Here is a 25,441-nt window from a genome sequence, read left to right as displayed (position 1 = left end):
CCTGCCACTAGCTTTCCTGCTCCGCCTTCACGCTAGTACGCTGGGGCGTGCCGTTCGCGCCAGTTACCGCTTGGACCGCACCAGACAACAACACCCGCATGCTCAAGCCTGCACAGAATCGACCGCCTTGCTCAGCTAGCGCCACACCAATTAAACAGCTTTCTCACCAGCACTGTCACACTGCACTTCGTCCTACCGTGACGGGACGGTGCCTGCAATCGTTACCGGTCGTGCCGCCAGGTGTCCTGTCTAGGCGGCCTTCCAATTGTTTACCTGCTCAGCCATCACGCTAGTACGCTGGCGCACCTCGCCCGCACCGCGCTCTTCGCCTGAGAAGACGGGTGCCCCGCGGCCGGCAACACGTCCCCGCTCTTGCCAGTGACGTCCAGCACGCTATAGGCTTGTGCTCATAGCACCACACAGGGCCGAATCCAGGAATTTTTGAAAGAGGGGGTTCACCTGGTAGCAGTTATTTATAGAATTACTAATTTTATGTTTTGTAATTAAATGGATATTAAATTATTGAACCGCGCGTATTAGAAAAGAGAGGTTTTCAACCCCTGAACCAACTCTGGATCCGGCCCTGACCACACGTGATACGCGCGACGCCTCACGCAGCGTCGCTGCGACGGATGTCCCGGCTGCCATGCTCTCGCGTGTACCGTAGTGTACAGCACACCCCAATTAATTACCGTACTCTCCGCGCGCTTTCTTATATCCCGTTTGTGGTCGACCACGTGGCGAATAATGGAGAGCGAAACTTCGCGACCGTCGCAATAGATAACGAAATCGAGCTCATACGCAGCTGCTCCGCGCTTGCAGAAAGTGTCGTGGACATTAACTGCTGTCTGTTGAGGCTACTTGTCCACCGCTTCTCGGCCCGACTGCTGGAGAAACTGCGCCAATGCTGTCTGCCGTTTTGGCCATCAGAGTGCGGAGTTGCTCCGTTGACACCGTAACCTGTTCGCTGTCCGCCATACCCAAAGAAAAAACCAAAGATGCGTTCTCGATGGGGCGGTTTACTGAGCGCTTTGGCGGGCAAATCAGACACTTGCATTGCGCATACTCCTTGTCACGTGAACACCACTTGCGCGTGAACGCAGAAGCGCAACTCCGGGACAATTTAACTACGTTTAACTGTTTCGTTACACTCCGTGTCACTTTATGTTCTCTTTAAACTATAACGTGTGATTATGCTTAATTATAGGCTTAGTATTTTGTCTACTGTCTTTCAAAATTTGTTTGAATCACGCTGTGCATAAAACGTGCGCGGTCTGCCATAAAAAAATTTGTCGCGAAAGAGGTGTTTATCTATACATCTGATCTGCAGAAAAGTCTTTGATCTCTAGAAGAACTAGACATTATAATTAATTTAAGTTTTTGCCAATCAATACGCATTTTATTTATACAGCTTCTATTATAGTGGCACATTGCCAAACTCCAGTATGAAATGTTCTTTGTGTCTATTTCTGTCGACTTTCATCACAGCACTTTATCAGCTAGACGGCAGCACATCTATATGCGAAAACACAGGAGAACAAACAATGCTACCAGTCAATACCTCAGCTGTAAACACAGATGCTTCAAGCAAAGAAAACAAAGAAAACGTTTGTTTTGGACGTTGCACTCATTCTTTCTTTAATAAGTGGAAGCCTTTTGATACTTGGGCTTGCAACGCACCAACGGTGTCGAGATTTGAATCTTCTCAATTACTTATCAACTCGCCGATTGAAACAAAAAAGGCATCTTTACAGACTACTGCTTCTTGCAGAAACACCAGTAGTGCGCAATTATGAATCCCTAAATTTTGACAATTATACTACTACCTGGATGTTTTACGAGGAAACCAATTCTTGGAAAATAATTAATAATGTTGCAAACGAACAACCACCGATGAATAAGCTGTCCAAGCTAAAGCTGGTGACTCTTTGTAGATCACAAGCCATCGTGGTGCAGCTTGATCATATCAACGGCACGTGGATTTTTATGTTTAAACAACTTATATGGATACGAGTTACGATTGCGGGTAATGGACCACAAAGCACGAGTGATGATTTCTACAAGCTCTTTGCTGCGGTAGCCGTGAGAAGTCTAAACAATTCGTGCCCTTGTAGTGAAGATGTTCTTGTCTTCGTCTACGTAGGTCACCCCAAAGAATTGATAACACAAGTGGGATATTACTGGCTCGGTTGGGTCGAACATACAGGGTATCGTTGGAAGAAAGTGGGATACCATATATTTCGTAGCGATCGGACTCACATACATTTTGTTGATACTTTGCAAGCTGAGAGGACACTGTATTTCATCGTTGGAAAATGCGTTTGGACATATTGTGTAGAGAAATCATTTTGGAATGATACGAAAAACTGCGTTCAAGATGATCCTACAATAGATTCAAGTTTGAGACCCGTATTAATGTCTGATACCAGAGAGATTCTTCTCTTCAATATGGTGCGTCGCCTCATTATTCGGCTCTCTTTGCCTAGTACGTCTGCGTATTACGAGGAAGTACTAGGGTGTATTCCTTACATTGAGCAAGTGTATTCTGTACGTGTAGTCAGTGGTAGTAAAATGTTGGTCTACTTGTCTACAAACGTTGCATCATGTGACTCAAGCATGTGGACTCTAGAGAGACACGATGTTTCGAGAATATGGGTTTGGAATAAACTGGAGAACACAATATTACTTAATCCACAGGATTACGTATTGCAATCCTTTTGGAAAGATACATATTATTGGATTGTCAATTCATCATCTGACGTTTCTAGTGAAAGAGATCAATCGGATAGAGTACCCGTAATGTGGTCGCTCAACCTGTACACAAAAATATGGCAACTACACGGTCGTCTGAACGTTACAGGAATAGACGTGCACCACAATAGAAAGTGGCATCTCTCAAAAAGCACGCACTTGAAGAGAAATGTTTGGCTAATTGTATCAGACAGATACACGACTTTGATCACGTCAAGCAATCAGATACAACAAATGAGACATCCTATACCTCCTAGATACAACTTTACACTCGTCACAATCAACTCGTCGTCAGCTTTGCTGTTTGGAGGTATCACTAGCACTGGCAATGCCTCAAATGATCTTTGGGAATTTTCACTCACACACAGAATGTGGAAGAAAGTCGAGCACGAGGTAAGCGTCCCTGCACCTCGATATGGTCACGCAGCTGCAGTTACAGAGTTTGACATGTTCGTTTTTGCTGGCTTGAACGGTAGTCATTACTGTAACCAAGAATTGTGGAGATTTGATTTGAGTGATAATTCATGGAGTATGGTTGTAGAAAGGAAGAAATATTCGAGTTCCGTTGTCGTGAAATATTGCCAAGTTGCTATGATTGCTCAAGCTAAAACGTTATGGATTACTGCAAAATTATATTCTGAGACTCGAGGCGATTGGAGCGACAACGTGTGGATGTTCAATTTAGACATACAAGAGTGGACTGTCATAGCTGAAATACCAAGTAGTGTGCTCGTAACTATAAGTATTATGTCTTCTCTGGCCTTCTGGCAAGGAAATCTGGTACGTTTCGCTCGTACTGGTACCGCGCGTGGCGGTTTGGTGTATATGAAGGTTGGTTGTCCTCGAGGATCAGCATCGAGCGACATTTCTCGTCTTCCGTGCCACTTCTGCAAGATCGGCTTCTATGCCGACGTGGGGTCGACCAAGTGCAGCAAATGTCCAAACGGAACGACTACGAAAAGTGAGCGCTCGTCAACGGTGACCGACTGCAACTTTTGCGTCACGGGTTACTGTCACCATGGGAGATGTCTGGTGGTGAGCAACACGATAACACAAGTTCCCGTATGCACGTGTACTATCGGTTTCACTGGTTCTCACTGTCAAGACGCAACTTATTATTACATTGGAATGGGAGTTATTCTTGTTATAGGTATTATTACTTTACTCGTTATTGTATTATGGCGCACCAGAAAACAACGAAAAGAACGAGAAACGGCTTTCCGTCGTCATATACAAACATTGAATGATGCGTGGCAGATCAGATGGCAAGAAATAGAACAGCAGGACGAAATAGGAGGAGGAGCATCCGGAAGAGTGTGGAGAGCGCAATATCGTGATATGGACGTTGCTGTGAAAATGCTGATTGCGGACGAAGATCCGCAATCGTCGTTGGAATTCGCTCAAGAAATTAAATTTATGCAAACAATGCGTCATCCAAATATTGTACTTTTTATCGGAGCGGGTACAACGAGTGCACAAACACAACCGTTTCTCGTCCTCGAGTTTGCACATCGAGGTTCATTACGCCACGTATTAGGTGACGTCAGTATTGAAATAAAGCAAAATCGTAAAATAGCCTTCGCTCTAGACGCTTCGAAAGGGATGGAATTTCTTCACCAATTAGACCCACCGAGAATTCATCGAGATGTGAAGAGCGAAAACTTGTTAGTTAGCCAAAGTTGGATTGTCAAAGTCGCTGATTTTGGTCTTGGAAAATCTCTTCGTTCTAGACGCGAACACCGACAAGCAGACAGATATATGCCGCTGATTGACAATGATTCCCCATCAGATTCAATGTATAAGATGAAAGCAGACTTGATGGAAGATGGTATTGGGACAGTGAGATGGAGGGCACCAGAGTTATCACGACGAAAAACCTACGATGGATCCATCGATGTCTACAGGTACTCGAAGACATGTATACCAGTAATATATCTATTAATCCTTCTGTATCTAGCTAATAACAATTGTATATTTAGTTTTGGAATTGTGCTTTGGGAGATTTGGTCACGTGGATTTCCTTTCGAGGAGCATCGGTTTGGGTACCAAGTAGAAAACGCTGTGGAAAGAGGCGAGCGACCCGTCATTCCAGACGATTGCCCGGATGTGTATGCAACCATTATGAAAGCATGCTGGGCAGAAAACGCTCGCGACCGACCGTCGTTCAGTGAAGTTGTCAACTGTCTGGAGAACATGAATCTTGATGATGCATGCTAGAGAACCGGTCTAACTGGATCACTTTTAACACTAAACTTTTGCCAGTTACTAGAGTTGATGCAAAGTCGTAGATTTAGAGATAGCAGATAGACTAGCTAATATGCGTTTTGTTATCTGATTATACTGTTTATCCGATGAGTTGCACTTAGATTAGGTAACAAATTTTAGAATTAGCCGTTTTCTTGTAAAGTGCTTGCTGCCACTTCAGTAGTTTGTAATTAAATAAACAGTTTTGATTCGCTCACTTTAGTCTTCACAGCTCAAAGTTTGTTTTCTTCTATCAGTTGCGTAGAGTGACCTCTAGAAATGGGGGTTAAACATGACGATGTTATGGTGCACGCCCATTTTTATGGACACGCCCACTTTGAATGGCTTCTAATTAACGGATACTGTAGAATCAGTAGCAGATCCAGACTTGAAAAGAGTGCTGTATATACTATATACAGCTTTGGTCCCCACACGTATTTACAATCCATAATTTTATGACCACGCCTACAAATGATGGGGCTTATAGCTTGATCTAGCCCATGCCACGCTACGCCCCTTCTTCCATACTAAGCAGCTCGCTTTGATGACTCATGGGAGTGAATAGGAAATATTTCAACATTTAAATACATAGATATGTATACACATCAAATGACAAATAGCATTGGCCGTCTAAGTTAGTACTGTCCGAAGTTTAAATAAGCGGCTATCATGTTCGTAAATAATGTTACATGTTTACTAAACTGTTAAATTACACTAGATACTTGCCCTGTCCTTTTTACGAGCAAGGTGCTCTAGGCTTCTGACGAATACGCAGTCTGTACGTCCATGTACTGAATAAATTCGAATGTTTCTCTTCCCTCTTGTTTCGATACAGATCAACACACTCCTCGTACTGCAGAAAAGGTGTAGTGCAAATGCAATTAGAATTGGAGAGAAACGAAAGCGTTAAAAGAATAGCTACGTAATGATGTTCCATCGACGGGGCAAGAAATAATGGATTGCGCGAAGATTTGCGAAGGACGACGACACGTACAATCTACACATGGCTGGTGAGGGCGTGCGTTTGAATGAAATGGAGTGTGTGGCTTTTTTGTCAAGGAGAAATTTTACTCGGGTGCCGACTCCTAGTGATGGGTCCCGCCCCTGTGCATAATTTATTAAATTTATTTACGCAAACTTTCCCCTTAGCGTGCCAAGCGATTCCTGTAGCGAACGGACAACCGACGTGGCTGCTTATCGCAAACACACACACACACACACACACACACACACACACACACACACACACACACACACACACACACACACACAAACAAACACACACAATTTGAGCTATATTTATACATTTAATTTTTTAAAATTATTCTTTGATGCATATAACAACTATAAACACATAAATGTGACATGATTCGCTACGCTGCAACCTCAATTTTACTTGCAGGTTAATTTTACCGTTTCTCCTCTCTGTCTCGCCAGGTAGCTTTTCATTTGCGACCATGCTCTAACTAATTTACCAGTTTTAACCTAAAAAATCGTTGCATATATAAGCTATAACTTGCCCACAGTCTAAACTAGATCAATGTAGTAAAGAATTAAAATGATGTCGAAGTTCAGGGTAACAAGATTAATTTTTGTTTATCATATTGTACAATAGTTATCACATAGTCTTCTTGATAATAAAAAATTTATGAATTAATTATTGTTGTCTAGGAGATATGAGTCAGGTAGCTTGCGGATTTATTGTGGTGCACTGTAGTTGTTAAAACATCTCCTATATGGTTAACGATAATAACTTTCGACCCCAAGAAACTTTGCCATAATTGGTGTTACAAAGTCGATTGTTAATTTGAGATTTGTACAATTTTATGACAAACTTTAATGAGTGTACATACTATTACATGTACCTTATGCAAGTTTGGATGCATATATATACATATATATAAGTTGAATAATGAGATTTCATCGTTAATGGTACATATTCCTGCATGCACAATTGCATAAACGTTGGTGTACAAAACTCATCATATCCACACCATTAAACGTATGAAAACCATGAATGATAAGTGTTCCCAAGATATCGATCAAATATTGAATGGACATATCAGTGCTGTCTGATTGCTAACATAGTCATACATTCATCATACCTGCAATTGCATCTGATGTATCATAATCATTCCACCAAGGTCACAAAGCTGTACATTACACGTAGTACAAACAAAACCAAAACGCACTATAAGAACACACCGAGCGGGCAGTTGCATTAATTAATAGACAACTACAAAATAACACACAAATACCGTATCACTCAAACGAAAATTGAAGTAGAAATTAAATAGAAAGAATGCTATCAATTAAATAGTTTTGATTTGCGCACGTTAGACCTCACTGATCAATGTTTGCTTCCTTGTATACTAAGCACTTACCTGCACATAATTAAATAAATAATTGAAAATAACATATTATAATTTTTAGTAAAAACACTATAGACACACACACACACACACACACACACACACACACACACACACACACACACACACACACACACACACACACACACACACACACACACACACACACGCACGCACACGCACGCTCGCACACGCAAGCACGCGCGCACACACACACACACACAAATGGAAAAAATGGCAAATGGATAAGGAACTGCCATTCGTTACGGCTACTCACACCCATCCAGATGGCTGGGTTCCTGTGCCGTACGCAGAAGCTATGGGCCGTGCTAAGCAATCCCAGGCCAGGTACTCGCAGGAGCACAGACTGCGACGCCAACTGTGGCGTGGGCACCTGATGTCCCACCGGGACCTAACTGGCTGATGGACTTAGTCGCTGTCGGGGGCCTTTGTCACCCCAGTATGACCAGGCACTCATTTATACTGCTGAGTCAAGAGAGGCCATTGTGTGAGTTTCTTGCCTAAGAAACTTTTGCTAAAGATCGCCATCACTGTTATTCAATGCAACCTTGCAAGGTACAGGATGTATTCACTCCATCAGATGACTCTAACTGGATAACTGGATGCCCCAACCCACGCATGCGACACCTCACATTACAAATATGTTTTAATAACTGCGCGCTCTCTTCGACCTCAAACCCTGGCTGTTCACATGCCTACGTATCCCCTTTGTACTCGTGGGTTCGCTTTTAATTTTGCCAAACTACGCGTTTCTAGGCTTTCGATAGTCGTTGTTCTATTGTAGGTCGATCTCGAACTTCGCTCAAACCGGTTGTAACTCGGTAGAATGATAGAACGTTCTATTCGAAGACCCAGTGGGTAGCGAATTGCTAAACACAGGCTAAATGAGTTTTTTGGACAAATCTTGTTGACTCTGACGACACTTACAGGGTGATTGTTCGAAGGGAACGGTCTGAGACGTGAAAATGGCACCGAAATTTTGTTGCTTTTATGGAGATGCAGTTCCGTGCTGAGTTTCGTGGCTGTCTGCGAGCGCGTTGTTGAGAAATCTGCAAGAACATGACGCTACAGGGGACGTTTCATGGCAACCATACGACACGTGACTCTAATTATCAACATCTTGCTGCTCTAAACTGCTTTAGAGTACATACTCATGTATGTAGGAATCATCATTATACATAGATGCATGCATGGAGACAGACAGGTAGCTAACACACAGACGCAGGATTGATAGTAGTGATGCCTTGTGTTAACGGTAACACCGCTCAGCCTTTTCAGTTACACATGACGTCACCTTCTGTTTTACTTTGTGCCCTAGACAAGCCTAGCCTCTTGTGTCACCTGTGGCACCATAGCGCCAGTTGGCCACATCTGGCACCTTTGCTCTCTTGTCAGTCTTTCCGTCTGTCCTTGTTTTAGCCAACACTTTAGCTGTAGTTTTATATCTCTACAGCAGCTCCATGCACTGACGTAGCTTTTGATTGGTGACTTGCCATATTTTAGGCGTGCATAATATTATTTGTAAATTTTACCATCACATGTCCTCAATTGTCACCTATTGTATTTGGAAGAATCACTCTACCTTAATCTAGAAATTTCCTGTCTACGTCTGCATCAGATAATACAAATTCACAGGCAACGCAATCCGAGTTTGTAGAGGTGGCAGATGGTCAGGCTCACAACCCCGTTGTAAAAAGGGTAAGACACCCCTAAAATTAGTATAAAAATTCACTCTATAGAAGTACTTGTTAGTGACTTGCTCAAAATTAAATCGCCCTACCAACGGATTTCTCCAAGTCTCGGTCGACACTGCAACATATTCATGTGCCGCCGGATTCAACCTCGACGGTAATAGGAACCGACGATGTCAGAATGGAGTATGGTCTGGTACTCACCCTTCTTGCGTTAGAAGTAAGCGGCTCGGGTTTCCAGCTCGTCTCCTACCCAGATCAGTGATATATTTGTTTATCTCTAGTTGCAGTTTGTCAAGGACTTCGTGATCCCGCAAACTGTAATGTCAGGCTGTCAAGTAACAACAACATTGCAACTTACATCTGCATTAAAGACTACACACTAGTCGACAAAGAACGTTCTCTGATGGTGACTGGAGTAGGATGCAACCGTCGTGCGTACAGAGTAAGAAAACTTGTTTGAAAACTGACGTGAACGTTAAATCAATGCGAACATTAACCTTTCTGTCTTTCTGTTTTGATTCCCTGTTCAAGACTAAGGAACCCCACTAATGACCGCGTCCAACAGACCCGCGTTCGAGCTGTAGACACTTGCAATCAGGGCTTTAGTCGTCAAGGTTTCCAAATGCGAATATGCAACAATGGTGTCTGGAGTGGAAGAGAGCCGTCATGCGTTCGAGGTAGATCAACACATTTTTCTTGCGTCACCACGCAAGATGAGTTCATTAGATTAAAAGATAAATTTGTGATTTTAGATTGCCCAAGACTCGATAGACCTGAAATCGGCAATGTCGACCAGATGAGGAGCTCTGCCACATGCTCGTGTAACCGTGGCTACCAGCTACGCGGCAGGAGTATGCGTACATGCTCAATCGAAAACTGGCTGGGCCAAGAGCCCGTATGTATAAGAGGCAAGCTGTAGTCACATGACGTTTTGTAAAATATATCACGTTCATTTCCATGCATTCTGGCATCGATTTGTGTCAATGGAGACGAATTGCGTGATCGATGCAGCCAGCTCTGCACTTGTGTAGGAGGACGGCCTCAGGGCCGCCGTGAAAGAAAAGACATCGAGTCAATGACTACAGTAGAGAAAAAAAGTGTTTACGTTGACAGACTTATTACGGCCTCCACAGGTGCACGTTATTGCCGGGAATACGGACATTTCCTTGAAATTCATAGCTTATAGTTTAATAATGGAATCCACGAAGAAACCAATTCCTGCCGTGGCACCTATGGTTTCTCTTAGAGTACGAAATATGTTGAGACGCATCAAATGCAATATGACGGTTCCCTACTGGGATCGGAGCACGTGGGTGAGGAGACCGTTTGCGGCAAGCATCAGGGGCGGTGAAAATCATCACATCGGCGGAAACGGCGCAGGAACGGTTGGCTGTGTCAGAGATGGCAGATTTAGACAGGTACTTGGTTTCTTCCTGTTGGAAGTTGTCTCCAGAGTAACTTTAGCAATATGAACGATCCTGAGTTTAGACCGTTACCGGGTATTGTGGAAATTGCATAATTACTAAACAATGGGCCAAATCAATTCCTAAGATTCGAAGGTGGTCTTCGGATGAATGTTCATAACGAAATGCATTGCCATATAAGGGGCACTATGTGTAGTGGACGGTCAGCATATGCTCCCGAATTTTTTCTCCATCACGAATATCGACAAGTTGTGGGCCGACTGGCAAAAGAAGGGTCCGGGTTACCGCAATGCTCACTTTTCCACCATGGCAACGCCATTGGCGGAGGCAGGCTCGCCAAAGGCCGCTGACGTCATCAATAACAACAATTTGCCAGGTGGGTTTCGTGTTTGCTTTGCTGAACCTGCAGCAGGCGTCGGATTTCCTGACATCATGGTAGCAGCAAGGGCGCTTAGTAACAATGTCCTTCAACGGGTTAGACGTCCTAGGATTAGGGAGATAAGTGAGGAGGCCATGACTATGTTTAGAGTTTCCGCAAGCGATCGTGAAATGGCTGCTGCATCTACAAAGACATACAGATTGGAGCAGACATGATGCCACTGACGAATGCTCCAGGTCGTCAATCAGATGACGAAGACGGAGACTCTAATTCAAAAGCAATGGAGCGAATGGGTTTAGCTTTGGACAGCATTCTGTCTGCAGGGAATAATGTGCAGTCTTACGGTAATTGTTAATACAGAACGTGATTGTTGACAGAGAGAACAATGTCGACGTCATTTAGGTTTGTGTTTGTAATAAATGTTCGTGGCACGACAATAGTTCTGCTACAGAAACATGTTAATGACTGGTTCTGTCATACATTGCAGCTTTAAGAATGGCAATAAAAAATTTCTGTTGTTGCAATTACTTGTTATAGTTGGCTTATGTTTACTGAAGCTGTAAAAGCTTATATACACACGCAAACACACACAGACACACAGACACACACACACACGTGTGTGTGTGTGTGTGTGTGTGTGTGTGTGTGTGTGTGTGTGTGTGTGTGTGTGTGTGTGTCTGTGTGTGTGTGTGTGTGTGTGTGTCTGTGTGTGTGTCTGTGTGTGTGTGTGTGTGTGTGTGTCTGTGTGTGTGTCTGTGTGTGTGTGTGTGTGTGTCTGTGTGTGTGTGTGTGTGTGTGTGTGTGTGTGTGTGTGTGTGTGTGTCTGTGTGTGTGTGTGTGTGTCTGTGTGTGTGTGTGTCTGTGTCTGTGTGTGTCTGTGCATGTGTGTGTGTGTGTGTGTGTGTGTGTGTGTGTGTGTGTGTGTGTGTGTGTGTGTGTGTGTGTCTCTGTGTGTGTGTGTGTGTGTGTGTGTGTGTGTGTGTGTGTGTGTGTGTCTGTGTGTGTGTATGTGTGTGTGTGTGTGTGTGTGTGTGTGTGTGTGTGTGTGTGTGTGTGTGTGTCTGTGTGTCTGTGTGTGTCTGTGTGTGTCTGTGTGTGTGTGTGTGTGTGTGTGTGTGTGTGTGTGTGTGTGTGTTGTGTGTCTGTGTCTCTGTGTGTGTGTGTGTGTGTGTGTGTGTGTGTGTGTGTGTGTGTGATAGAGTTTGAGAAGAACGGGGGATGGTGGGCTAGTAATCTATATATACGTTAATACCAATATTGCTGAAACTGTAAGAGACGTACATTTTCGTCCAGACGTGTGTAATAAGTGAGAATGACAGCTGCTGTCATTATGATGCAGTGCACGGTATTATTACAGTACTGCTGTATGTGCATATCTAATACCTGTCAAGACGCAGATTTAGATAGGAGCATTTGGGTCACGTGCCCACTTTACAAGCGTCCTCAATTGGTATAGCTAGTTATAAAATTTCTGTCCTCAATCGCAGGGTTTACCTCGTAGCGATACTAAAATAGGAAATATAGGCAGAGTGTAGTGTCGTGGCTTCACTAAGTCCTGGAATAACTATATCCGAGATATAATAAATCTAATTTCGTATAACCAAATTTGTGTTTAAGAAAAGGAATGACAGCTCTGTAGTAAATAAACATAAATCAAGCCATTACTAATTCTTTGCCCAAACATAACTTGTGATAACATACATGTGTGCCCGTATACAACAAGTTCATAATTATATCCAGGGCCGCATCCAGAGGGAAGTTAAGAGGGTTGCACTCCCCCTTTTCCAATAGACGTGGTTCAATAATTTCATATAATTTTATTAGAAAAGAGAAAAATTGTAATTCTATAAATAACTACTAACGGTGAACCCCCTCTTTCTAAAACTCCTGCATCCGGCGCTGATAACTGTCTAAATGTCGAGTCACCAGTGTGTGACGTCATAATGTTGATGATGACATACTATCTTGTAGTCGCTTGAGCCCCCCTGGCCCGACACCAAAACTCTGGCCAATGGCCGCGCGCAACCCAGTATGTGGTCTCGGTACGCAAAGAAATTAGGGCAGTGACACCGTTCCTGTAGCGTAACAGAAACTAGTGCGCAATAAAGGGTTAACTGCCTGTATAACCCTTTTGCGGTTAGCTGCATGCTAAAGCTAGAAATTGCATGAAAGTCATGTCGTAGCTGTCCTACGTGTGTTCAATATTTTTTACAGACGGACAACTAACTATACAGGTTCATGTTACCTGATTATCGCTTGTTTCTTGGAACTGCGTTGACGATGGACTTCTTGAAGAAACTAACAGTTGACCTAACGTGTACCCTTGATAGCCAGACCTCGTTTAGAGCTTCAGTTTCAAGTGATACTGAATTACCAAGGCTGTAGAATGCTATAAATAGAGATGATGACGCAGTACATAGACAAACATTTTTGCTTTGCCTGTTTTGCGTTTCCACAAATGAATACGTATATATAGGCTTTGTAGGCCGCAGACAGGACAAAACCTCTATGACCACGGGATCATATCTAGGCTGTCATCGATGATAGTTAAAGAAAATCCGAAACTTTTTGTTGGTTGTGGAAGTCAGTCAGAGACAAATAGACATTTTACGGTTTACAAGAAGCCAGAAGTAGATAAAGACTGAAGAAAGCGAGTACTCGTGTATAGAGTGCATGTGTGTGTGTGTGTGTGTGTGTGTGTGTGTGTGTGTGTGTGAGAGAGAGAGAGAGAGAGAGTGTGTGTGGTGTGGTGTGTGTGTGTGTGTGTGTGTGTGTGTGTGTGTGTGTGTGTGTGCGTGCGTGCGGGAGAGTGAGTGTGCATATTCGTGTGTGCGTCCACAAGCACAATAAGTTTGAATTTGACAAGATCATCTCTCGTCGACGTGACGGCGTAGCATGCATGCTTAAGAAACTGACTAAAAATCTTCTTATAGTTTACGCGATTAAGTTAGAGACTCCAGACTTAGTGCAAGCTGACTTGTGCTTGAGAGGTCTCACAGTGTTTTGTAGTTGATTCAATATGTTTATCCTTAGGTATTACTTTGTTTTAGTGTGATGATGTACTGTGGTGCTTGTGTGCATACATGTTTGCTTGCCTGCCTGTCTAGTTGCGTTAAAACGTGATTGTGTTTAGCGCAAGTGTGGCACAGTGTGACAAGCATTTGACTAGGTCCACAACTGTGTTTACTAGGAAAGATACATATGGATGACTGACTAATCAATCTTATTCTAAATATGACTAAAAATCTAAACCAATGCAATCTGTCCCTTTAACAATATGGTTATACTTCGGTCAAAAGTACATTTATGTACATATTGCACTTACTAATTATGTATACCACTCACTAACTTATGTAACTTAATTAATTAACAGTTTACTCATCTAGGTGTATATAGTATTAGTAAATTCATTCACCGAATTTTTAGACAACGGACATCTCCAAGCCGTCGCCTAAAGGTGTAGTCGTTCCAACTCTTACGTTCGGTTTGCTTTCACTTTCATTGCCATCCGGGACGTTTGCGTCACTCTCAGGTAGCATCTCTTGTTTCTTTCTCATTCTATCTCTCCACCGTTGTGGAATCATGGAAGATGAATTTCTGTCTCTATTGCCATACATTTTCCGTAGAGAAGAAACGAGATGAATGCTCGATGGTTGAGACTTCACAAAGACTTTATTCTTCTGCACCTGCGCATAAGCGGCGCCCTCAAAATTCGTCACGTCGAGCCCTATAGTGAAACGCAACATAAAAATGTTGTGTAGTACTGAAGACGGCTGTTAGATTGAACTCCACGTACCTTTTCTTTCACAATCAGGCGAGACACGAAGAATGTCGAGGCACGTCAGAATTCCAAATACGAGACTACACCAAATCAGAGTCCACAGGATTATGACAAAGAGACCGAGCAAATTCCAGCCAATTAGAGCCATCGACACTTTGTCGTGTCTGTAGAATAATCCAAGGTCGTGATGAAGAAACGGAACTGCGATAACTCCCCAAGCTCCGCCTCCAAAATGAACTAGCAATAGACACGCGGTTACGAATGCCGTAGATTGCTCATGTAAAATTTTGTAATTTAATTATTTATAGACTTTGCATCTCAACTTCTTTGACAAGCAAATGTGTAACGCCAGATTCGCGTTGCATGGTATTCTTGGGGTTAGACTAGTTAGAATTCTATTGCAGTGCAACAAAGCTTCAAGGTTTTGTCACGAGAGGCTCATTTGATTCTGATTTGTGTACCAGACCTCGTGAAATGGTTCAGTACTACTGAACAATACAAAATTTGCTACACTCAATGTTGAATTGTTAAATAAATCGACACCAATATACGAGCACGCAAAGCCATGGTCGCGTATAGAGACTTCAGACACACACACACACACACACACACACACACACACACACACACACACACACACACACACACACACACACACACACACACACACACACACACACACAGACGTGCTAGGTACGCGAGCAAGGGCGTGGTTTACAACTAAATATGGTACCCAGGTACCTGGACTGTCGAATTAGATAATCTATTTGTGGCACAAAAGAGTGTTGCCCGTATCATACAGGTACAAACAATAGTTAATTAATTAATTCCATTAAATTGTTACACAAATATTAAGTATTAATTTCATTAAGTTTTAATCATGTCAAATTGTAAATTATGTATGCAAATTTTAATTAATTAAATTAGAGTTGTCTTACTTGCTACAGCGTTTAAAGGATCATCTACGCTCCACTTCACAACCATCCTCTTTGTGATAACATACACTATACCGGCAACTACTCCAATCACGAAGGCTCCATACGGGTAGACAGAATTGGCACCGGCGCTTATTGCCACCTATTACACAACACCAAATTATAAGTAACAAGTTAAAATATGGTGTAAAATTAATAATTAAAAATTCATAAATTATACTAATAAAATTGTTTACAATTTAACAATATTTGCGAATATAAATTAGAATAAATAATATATATATATATATATATATATATATATATATATATATATATATATATATAGAATTCATAAACACATAAACGTATATATAAATATCATAACATACATAAAATTATTTGTAATAGCACTAATGAAGAGGGCGTTTATTCAAAGGCGCCATCTATTTTTCACAAATTTTTGCAATCGTGGCGTTTAACAAAACGTCGCTTATACAACAGTTTGCGTTTATTTGAAAGCGGCGTTTAAATAAAACAATACTTACTTCAAATAAACAATTTATATATATATATATATATATATATATATACAACTATCACATTTTTATATCAACTATACATAAAAGTCAATAATTAAATGTTAATTTATTTGCTATTTACAATGTGAAATACCAGTCCGACAAGGCAGCCGTTTATTGCCGTGGTAAGACTCCATTGTCCCGACCTTTCCTTTTCTCTAAAATGATTGAACAACATCGCTGTGAAGCAACCGCTCGATGCAGCCAACATACAATTGACAGCAATGACACCGTACACAGCACCATCGCCAAATCCAGTGAGTGATTGGTAAGACGCAAGATTGAATGCAAAGAGCCCAAAAATGATGATAAATCCGCCAAGAATCGAGATCTAAGGCCACAACAATAAATGACTAAGAGCGCGCACTAATTGTAACCTGTGGGCGTGCTCTTTTACAATTTAGATTAAATAAAGATTAAAAATTTTCTTTTAGCTTATTTGTATACTAGCTAACTGGCCTTTTCTCTGCAAGGGTAGATCAGATTATTAGTTGTTAGTCAATTAATTTAACGTTGTATGCAAATTTATGTTGTTGCATGAGTATCCCGTTCTGAGAATTTATTATGAAGTATATCTAGTTTAACTGCAATTTATTACGTTCTGAAGAATTAGCAGCGGGACAGAATTTTCGTAAAAGAACGGCTTCAATCCGCAAGAAATTGTCGATCGCTGAAAGCGTTGAGAAGAACGACGACGCATTTCAGTCTAGACGAGACTGGTACGAGCTTTCGTTTGGGGTGAAGTCACGTGCAGTTGCTTACTCAACTGTATATAGCGTGACACATGTGCTTAACTTAATTAATATTACTGAATTCGAATATTGCTCATCTCGTGTTTATCGTTAGAGATATCGACACGCTTACGGTGTAGCGCTCGGCGCAGGAAACGCGTAGTTCGGATTCGGTGCAAATATAACGAGAATTTGAAGAGAAACGCAAGCGGTGAAGGAGCGGCTTGATCGACAAGAAACCGTCGCTGGTGCGTGCATGTCTTCGAATGAACCGGAAGGTGTAACGTTGGCAGTGTCGAGAAATTTACGCGGGGTCGACCCCTCGAGAGGGCCCAATGCACTCGAGAAAAATCCGGCCACGTCAATGTCGGCCAGTACGAGTTCGGTGAGCGCGGGCAAACTTCGGCGGGGATCGGACGCGGGGCGAGCGTAGATACGCCTGGCCATGCATACACACAGACAGACAGATCTCCTGAAATATGATAGTACTGTATTAGTAAATAAATAAATAAATAAATCACGCATGCGCGGGCGTAGATGTTCAAACGTACAACAATTACAATATTATTCTTGTGATCTAGGCATATCATTAAACATATGAGGTATTACGTTAATGATACATATGATACCTATTTACTCACAGTTGTAGTTGGTTGTGATATTTTAACCAACTTCCCACTCTCGTCGAAGCGACCGCTGCGTTGTCCAACCAGAGACGCTCCCAACATGGCTGCTACTCCGCCTACCACGTGGATAACACTAGCACCAGCAAAGTCCTGGCGGCAATACAAATGTTAGAAAAATCATTGAGCTGAAATGTTTACATGTTGATACTTCGTAACGAACTGTTGTGTTGAAATGATCGATGTGAATTCCTGATCGCAGCCATCCTTCTTCTGACCAACTCCAATGGACAACTATCGGCTGTATAAATCCTGACATGAAGATACACATAAATATACGTTAATAAAATGGGAAAGTAGTTATAGTGCGTGCATTTAATTAATCTAGCTTAATTGTATTTCTCACATATTTTATAAATAAATAAATAATTTATGTACATGAGAGGAAGTGATTTTTAGTCACATTACTTTGTCATTGTGTGTGTGTGTGTGTGTGTGTGTGTGTGTGTGTGTGTGTGTGTGTGTGTGTGTGTGTGTGTGTCTGTGTGTGTGATAGTATTACCTGTGCAAACAAATGAAAATATCAGGTAGCTTTTCACTTTCGTTCTCTCAGCCATTGCACCACTGACGATTGTCGTTGCTGTGATTGCGTAGACGTACTGCAAAAACCAGTGTACTAACTCTCTATCACGAATCCCAATACTTGATAGAAAAAAGTGCTCAAAGCCAAACACTGCGTTTCCGTCACCAAACGCTAGAGCGTATCCAAACGCCCAATACGCAAAGCAGCCAACAATGGCATCCGTAAAATTCTTGTAAAGAGTGCTCGTGGTGTTTTTGGCGCGCACGGAACCGGATTCCAGAAATGCAAACCCAGCTTGCATGACTACAATATCAACACTCTTTAGATCAAAGTGAGTATAGATCACTGATGTAAAGTATACTTACAAAAGACCATGCTGGAAAGGGTGACGAGATGAAAGTCTTCCACATTATTCGACAAGGCAGTCATAATGGGCTGAGAACCTCTGAAAGCCAACACATGTATAAGTTTCCTCTCCCACACTCTGCTTCCAACGACATGCATGTTTATGGAAATCATGCATGCATTGGAAGTAGCCTGAGGGTGTATGTCGGCATGCACACGTGCGTTGGGCTGGAAGGATGACTCAGTTAGTGCTTTGTTATTCCGCCTATAATCAATCCGGCCTGAAGCATTAGGCCCTTGCCTGCATGTTTCTCATCAGCCAAACTGACCCGGACGGGTGAGCCACTATCATTATGCATTATGCACTGGAAGTCAGGAGGCACAAATGATAGCCATTAGTCTATAGTAGTACCAGACTAAAGGTCTGATTTGGGGATCCATGCACAGCAATTAGTAGTAAACTATGTAGTTGAGCATGGGACTGTCAACATGTATGATCCACGTAGTTGTATGCACATGCACTCTGTATGAATAATGGTGTCATGGTGAAATCAGTGCGGCCTGTCATTCGGATGCAGACGAGTGACGAGAAACAGACATGTAACAAAGAGGTGCCTAATATATAATATAATATTAATATGTAACCATCATGCATGCACGCAGTTCGATCCACCCGTAAGCTAATTAGTTAAGCCACAGCCATAACACGCTCTCCAAGCTTCCAGAAGCCACTATTGACGACCTTCCGAACAATTGCGTCACTTCATTCGCTGCCATACGCATGCCGTTTGTTTAAATTTTCAAGCCAATTGACAGATGCAGACTGCTAGTGCTTCTTCCTCCAAATACTAAATGCTCCACACCACTTCCAGAGTGGCCTCTTCAAAACAACACAGCAGATTCAACCAATTCTGTTGTAGTGACCTACATGTCAGACAAGCTGATTCCAGGTGTATACTCTAATTACCTCACAACTCTGGTCCCAAAGTTTCTGACAAGACCGCATACTAGATACTACCCTGAAGGATAAAGTAGAATCTATAGCTTGCCACGTTTTTGCCTCCAAACAAGTGGTCAAGAAGTGCCTTTTCGTTAGATATCTAGACATGCTTACGTTTCTGTAGTACACTGGTCACTGTAGTATCTACATACTAACATGCAGACCTCACTTACCGACTAGAGTACTCCTCTCTTTCTCCAATATTTTGTAAATCTCAGAAACAGCACGCTCACAACAATGACCTGTTTCACTGAAAGCGCACAGCAAAGTACAAATATACGGGACGTTACGTATCACCTGTGGCAGCTGTCAAGCTGAATTCAAATTCAGAGTGCTCTGGTAAATGCATGGAATTACTAAAGTGTTGATGTACGGCTGCGAATCTCTAGCGTCTGTACTGAACGGAAACGGTCACCACAATAGAAAAAGGCTCCCACCAGTGACCTCGATCATTCTAAGACTCTTGCATGACCTACCAGACAAAGTAGACTAAATTTTAATTTGGGCATTCTACACCTGCTTTCCTCATATAACACAATTAATCTTGAATCAACATTCAGGCATACACCCAAACAATCTTGGTGTTTAGAAGGAAGCTAGTACGTGCTGGGAGGAAGGACGGGAAGATAAAATCCTAACATAGGTACACACTAACCATCATGTAACATGGAATACACGTAGCTCCTGTATCTGAAACGTGAAAATATACTAAATATCATTGAAGAATAATTTTACGTAAGTGAAGCTGTTTAATATCACAAGTATAACACATAATCTTGATTTTAATGTCACGTGCAGAAAAAGCAGAAAAAGCAGAAAGACATAACAAGATGCGTGGAGGATCAATAAGTGCAGTGCATCAAACAATCAATGCAGAAGACAACTATACATCTACTAATCATTTGTAAAAGCATCGTTTACTGCATAGAGTTCCAGAATTTGTTTAATTGCATAAATTGGTTCATATAATTGGTAGCATATTTACACAGAAGATATTTCCAATGGCTCTATGCTGCTGTTGGGCGATTCTTTCGTAGAGGTAGAAGCTCTAATACCATCTTCAACATTCACATTTTCAACAACAGTGCCTCCTACTGTAGGCTGCTCGGGCTGCATTTCAGAACCATCAGGAGACCACTGCAAACCAGTTGCAAGGTTAATACCATGGACATTACCGAGAGCATCAGAAAATCTGCGAGTCAGTCTCCTGCTGTCTTTGCTATTATGGGCATATGCTCTTTCCCCGTGCTTTACAACATCAAGACCTGAACAGTATACACTAAAATGTAACAAGAATGTATTGTAAGATAAGAGACTTAGAGATTAATTGAAACCTTTTAGTTCTTCTTCCGATGAAACCCGAAGAACATTCAGGCAGGCCAAAACTCCAAATATAACAGCAGCCCACACGAATGTCCATATGGCTATCACAAACAAACCGCACAAATTCCAGCCAAGGAATAGCATGGAGAGTCTGTTTCCTTTGTAGAATAGGCCCATATTGGCATCCAGAAATGGAACAGACAAAACTCCCCATATGCCACCACCAAGATGCACTAGATGTAAATGTCATAAAAAGTAATTCGTAACTGACTACCCACATACAAACATAAACATACACAACTATTTAAGCCCTGTCCACACTTGGTACGGGATCGTAATCCGATCGCAATCTGATTGCAATAAATCCAATCCACACTGGGAGTGGATTCGATCCACATCAGATTAAGATCCGTTGATTCCAATTAGAAATAGCGGGCACCACATTACGTACAGTCAGTCAGAACATCTAACCCTCCTCACTCATCTTTGTTCTCGCTCACCTTACATCGCTGTATCAATGCTTTCCACAAGCAAAGAACACACATACACATCGGTCATCAGTCACGTGATACCAAAAAGAGTCGGGAGGGGGTAGGTATCACTTTCAAAGTGCAGTGTAGAAGAAGAAGACAAATGGATATATTGACCAATGAAAGCCCTTTCAGCCTGAGGCTGGTAATCCAAGGGTTCCTACTGCAGCTACTAAGTATGTAGGCTGCTTACTTCCCTAGCATTTTCTGGTAGCCATTCATACACCTGGGTAGAGAAAAAGTGCACTTGGTTGGTGAGTATCTTGCTTAGAGGAAGTACACCACAGCTGCCCTCAATGAGACTCAAACCTGCAGTGGGTCCCATATGTATTCATTTCGTAATGAACTCGCTAACAAACTGAGCCACAGCGCCCAAGCTTGTAGTCCCAATCAGATTGCGATCCATTCTAGTCTAGTGTGGACACGGCTCTAAAAGTGCTTGTTATCGGATCATTCCACATTTGGAAGGCATGCCTGCTTATATCTTTGAATGCACAAAGCAGTCCAGATTATGTATGCATATACTTGTACAGTATTTAACTTACATCTGCAGGACCATGTGAAAATAGTCCAGTGAAAACATCAATGACTATTTCCACATAGATCTCACAGATGTTAGAATTGCATCATTACTAATAATTTATGCCCTTATATAATACCTGCAATAGCGTCCAATGGATCGTCCACTCTGTAACGTTCAACTAACTTTGTTGACAAGCTGTACACCAACCCTGATACTAAACCAACAGCAAATGCTCCATATGGATATACCACATTAGCACCTGCACTAATAGAAACCTACACCAAAAATGATACAAATTGCATTACAATTATTTAAATATAAAATTTTTATAGTATATCGCACATTAAGCAGTCACCATAATATTAACTTACCAGTCCAACTAATGAGCCATTGATAGCAGCCACAAGACTCCATTGTTTATTTTGCCGATCAGTAAGTCGTCTATATACTACAGCAGTAAGACTACCTCCAGTAGCTGCCAGTATGCAGTTGACGACAATCAGTCCATGTATACCACCATCATTGATTTCAGAAATACTGCTGTGAGCAATCAAATTCAATGCAAAGAGGCCAAATATTACAATAAACCCTCCTAGTGTTGACATCTAAAATACATTACAGACACTTGGTCATTCACTCTATTTCACACAAAGTACAGCATCGATAATCACAGTAGCACTGATTTGGTAACTCACACACCCACTCACTCACATTGACATATATATATATATATATATATATTCACCATTTTTGTACAAACACACATTAAACACAACACACACACACACACACACACACACTCACACACACACACACACACACACACACACACACACACACACACACATACACACACACACACACACACACACACACACACACACACACACACACACACACACACATGCACACATGTATACACAGACACATGATCACTTACTGTTGTTGCATGTGATGATATCGTTACCAGATTTCCTCTCTCATCAAGACGACCATGACGTGCACCAACTACAGCAGCACCTACAAGAGCAGACATCCCTCCAACAACGTGAATGTAACTGCTTCCAGCAAAATCCTGACCAATAACAATCATTTAATAACTCAAAACTGGTTACTTTGAAAGTAAATACCACATAGCGAATAGTCACATTGTGATGGTCATAAAAAATACCAGATTGCAACCATCCTTCTTCTGAAGTTACCCAATGAGATGCAATAGGCTGTACCCATCCTACAACACACCCACACCCTCAAAACATGCACACACACATGCATAAACACACGCATGCACGCACACAAACCTACAGAAACACACACAGACACACAGACACACACAGACACACACAGACAGACAGACAGACAGACAGACAGACAGACAGACAGACACACACACACACACACACACACACACACACAATCACCAATGAATACCATATTCACGCATGTAGCAGCATGCCAGTATAGCGTGAGGGAGTGCCCGTAATGGCGAGGGAGCAACCACACACGTGCGGTAATTCTACTGCACACTCGCTGTAATTGGATTCGTTGACCTAGAGAATGCAGCTTCCCCCAAATCCCTGTTAGAAAAGAGAAAAGTCGAACAGCCAGAAGGTATTGAGAACGGATCTTCACAGTGTGGCAGAAGATCATACACAATCGAAAAAGCTAGCATTACACTACGCAAGTACGATAAGCACGTTGGAAACTAAACAGAAGTCACCAGGAAATGTGGAGTGCCTCATCAGTGCATACAAGATTAGGTTTGAACAAGCAAAAGAACACACAGGGCTGATAAATAAGGAAGAAAGGAAGACGATGAAGAAGATGGGGATAAAGATAGAGAAAATCAAGCAAAAAATTATAGCGTTGATTATATACAGCTACATCTAGATGAGAAAGTTGAGTCTTAGTGTTTATTCATGTTACTTCAACCAATATCTAAAAACGGATGCAGAACAGATCTATGGGTCCAGTCTATAGGGAGGTTAGTCAAATCACCTGTCTTTTCTCTGCAAGCCGGTATACCCTGGGGTATACTGGTAATCTGGTAGTCCCCAGCTTAAACCGGTATGCAGCTAAATGCGTGGAAATACGGTATATGCACCACATGTATGCACACAATCAATGCATGCACACTGTCCTATCTATTCCATTTTATATACCATGGTCACGTGATGTGCCATCAGTCACGATCACGCATTGAGGTGGTGTATGACGTATTGCACGGCAAGTGTGCAATAAGTAACTTCCGTTTATTATCCTACTCTCACTTACACTTATACACGTCACGTGACCATGGTATAAATAATTTATTGTATGATTAGAGTTCTAAATGGCTGTTACCAGCACTCGGGGCGAGGTTATAATCCCGCCCCTTGCACTGGTAAAAGCCATATAGTAATCATACGATAACCTCTACTTAATACCTGTACATAAAATGGTGAATATCAAATAACTCTTCAGTTGTGTTCTCTCTGCCATAGCTCCGCTCACAACTGTAGTCGCCGTAATAGCATAAACGTAGAAAATAAACCATTTCACAAACTCTGTATCATAGAGTCCAATTCCTGAAAGAAAGAAGTGCTCCGTTCCCATAAATGCATTGCCATCTCCAAAGGCAAGTGCATATCCCATTGCCCAATATGCAACACAGCCACAAATAGCATCCATAAAGTTCTTGAGCAATACGCTGGTCGTGTTTTTAGATCGAACTGAACCAGCTTCCAAAAATGCAAAGCCAGCCTGCATAACTATACAGTACGTAATAGAAAGACATAGTATAGACGTCAAAGACATGAGTCTGTGACCAAGCACTTACAGAAAACAATAATGGCAAGGATAGTGGCAATAGAGTCCTCAACATTACTGATAGGCGTCATCCTTGATAAACCAAATATGCAAGTTGAAACCTGTTCACACAAAGTTTGTAAACGAATTAGATATGTAAAGTCTACAAAGTCTTACTCTCAACAGAATACTTTGGTCATGTGACTAACATAAATCACGTGACACTTCTAGATCTATCTAGGCAATGTCTTTCAGTTGCTCACTACAGCTTAAATCTTGACTTCTGCTTTTCTTTTCTATGACGCTGCCATCAGAACGCACATTTCTCTAACTTCCAGTGTTGCGGCTCCCACGTCGTCAGACCTAGAGTCCAACGTTTGCACTCTAGGCTCCCCCGCATTTGAAATAGATAGAGTACGCCACAGCAAGACTTGCAGTAATTAAAAATCGACGAATATCGCTGCATGATGCGACGACTGACACACAGAAACTTCCCGGATGCAGCCTGCCACACCTATAACTTGATACATAGTAACAAAAAGCCACATTTTTGATATAACTGTGGTTTTGTAAATTCAAACGCAACAAAACTATTTCGGGCTAATGTCTTAGTTGTATAAAAATTTGATATACTTTCAATTAATTAAGTCCTAGATTGATCTATTATTAGCTAGGACTTATAACTTGCTTTACGCAAAATTTAAAAAAAAACACAAAAATGCGTGAACCACGTAGTAAAGCAAACGTGTTGGTGACGTTGGAATGAGTTCACTTCAGACTAAATTCCAAACTTTAGTCCGTAGAAATGTAAATGCTAAATTCGATTACCATCGAG

General features: G+C 41.9%; 2 protein-coding genes across 2 annotated transcripts; both read right to left on the bottom strand.

Moving 5' to 3' along the window:
• Positions 1-14,307: 14,307 nt before the first annotated feature.
• LOC134192851 (ammonium transporter 2-like) lies at positions 14,308-18,602 on the bottom strand. The gene is made up of 8 exons (XM_062661610.1): positions 18,464-18,602; positions 18,078-18,401; positions 17,727-17,827; positions 17,534-17,668; positions 16,256-16,492; positions 15,605-15,743; positions 14,682-14,903; positions 14,308-14,612 (listed from the first exon to the last, which is right to left on the bottom strand). The coding sequence occupies exons 1-8, from the start codon at positions 18,600-18,602 to the stop codon at positions 14,308-14,310; spliced, it is 1,602 nt and encodes a 533-aa protein (XP_062517594.1).
• Positions 18,603-20,243: 1,641 nt separating this feature from the next.
• Positions 20,244-24,698, bottom strand: LOC134192850 (putative ammonium transporter 1). The gene is made up of 8 exons (XM_062661609.1): positions 24,638-24,698; positions 24,246-24,569; positions 22,950-23,050; positions 22,760-22,894; positions 22,191-22,424; positions 21,956-22,094; positions 20,778-20,867; positions 20,244-20,708 (listed from the first exon to the last, which is right to left on the bottom strand). The coding sequence occupies exons 1-8, from the start codon at positions 24,696-24,698 to the stop codon at positions 20,425-20,427; spliced, it is 1,368 nt and encodes a 455-aa protein (XP_062517593.1). The 3' UTR covers positions 20,244-20,424.
• Between the last annotated feature and the right edge of the window lie 743 nt (positions 24,699-25,441).

This window comes from Corticium candelabrum, chromosome 17, assembly GCF_963422355.1.
Source record: "Corticium candelabrum chromosome 17, ooCorCand1.1, whole genome shotgun sequence".
Lineage (NCBI taxonomy): Eukaryota > Metazoa > Porifera > Homoscleromorpha > Homosclerophorida > Plakinidae > Corticium > Corticium candelabrum.
This window is presented reverse-complemented; position numbering and strand designations above follow the sequence as displayed.

What these genes read in the sequence shown, in the direction of transcription:
- LOC134192851 (XM_062661610.1), bottom strand. Translation starts at nt 18,602, where the DNA reads ATGCATGTCGTTGGAAGCAGAGTGTGGGAGAGGAAACTTATACATGTG. An exon ending in ACGGCTGCCTTGTCGGACTG is followed by an intron (nt 15,744 to 16,255) that starts GTATTTCACATT and finishes GTTGTGTAATAG; the next exon opens with GTGGCAATAAGCGCCGGTGC. An exon ending in GCCTGATTGTGAAAGAAAAG is followed by an intron (nt 14,613 to 14,681) that starts GTACGTGGAGTT and finishes GTTTCACTATAG; the next exon opens with GGCTCGACGTGACGAATTTT.
- LOC134192850 (XM_062661609.1), bottom strand. Translation starts at nt 24,698, where the DNA reads ATGACGCCTATCAGTAATGTTGAGGACTCTATTGCCACTATCCTTGCC. An exon ending in TATCATCACATGCAACAACA is followed by an intron (nt 22,425 to 22,759) that starts GTAAGTGATCAT and finishes AATGTATTTTAG; the next exon opens with ATGTCAACACTAGGAGGGTT. An exon ending in TCCATTGGACGCTATTGCAG is followed by an intron (nt 20,868 to 21,955) that starts GTATTATATAAG and finishes TGTTTGTGATAG; the next exon opens with CCATATGGACATTCGTGTGG.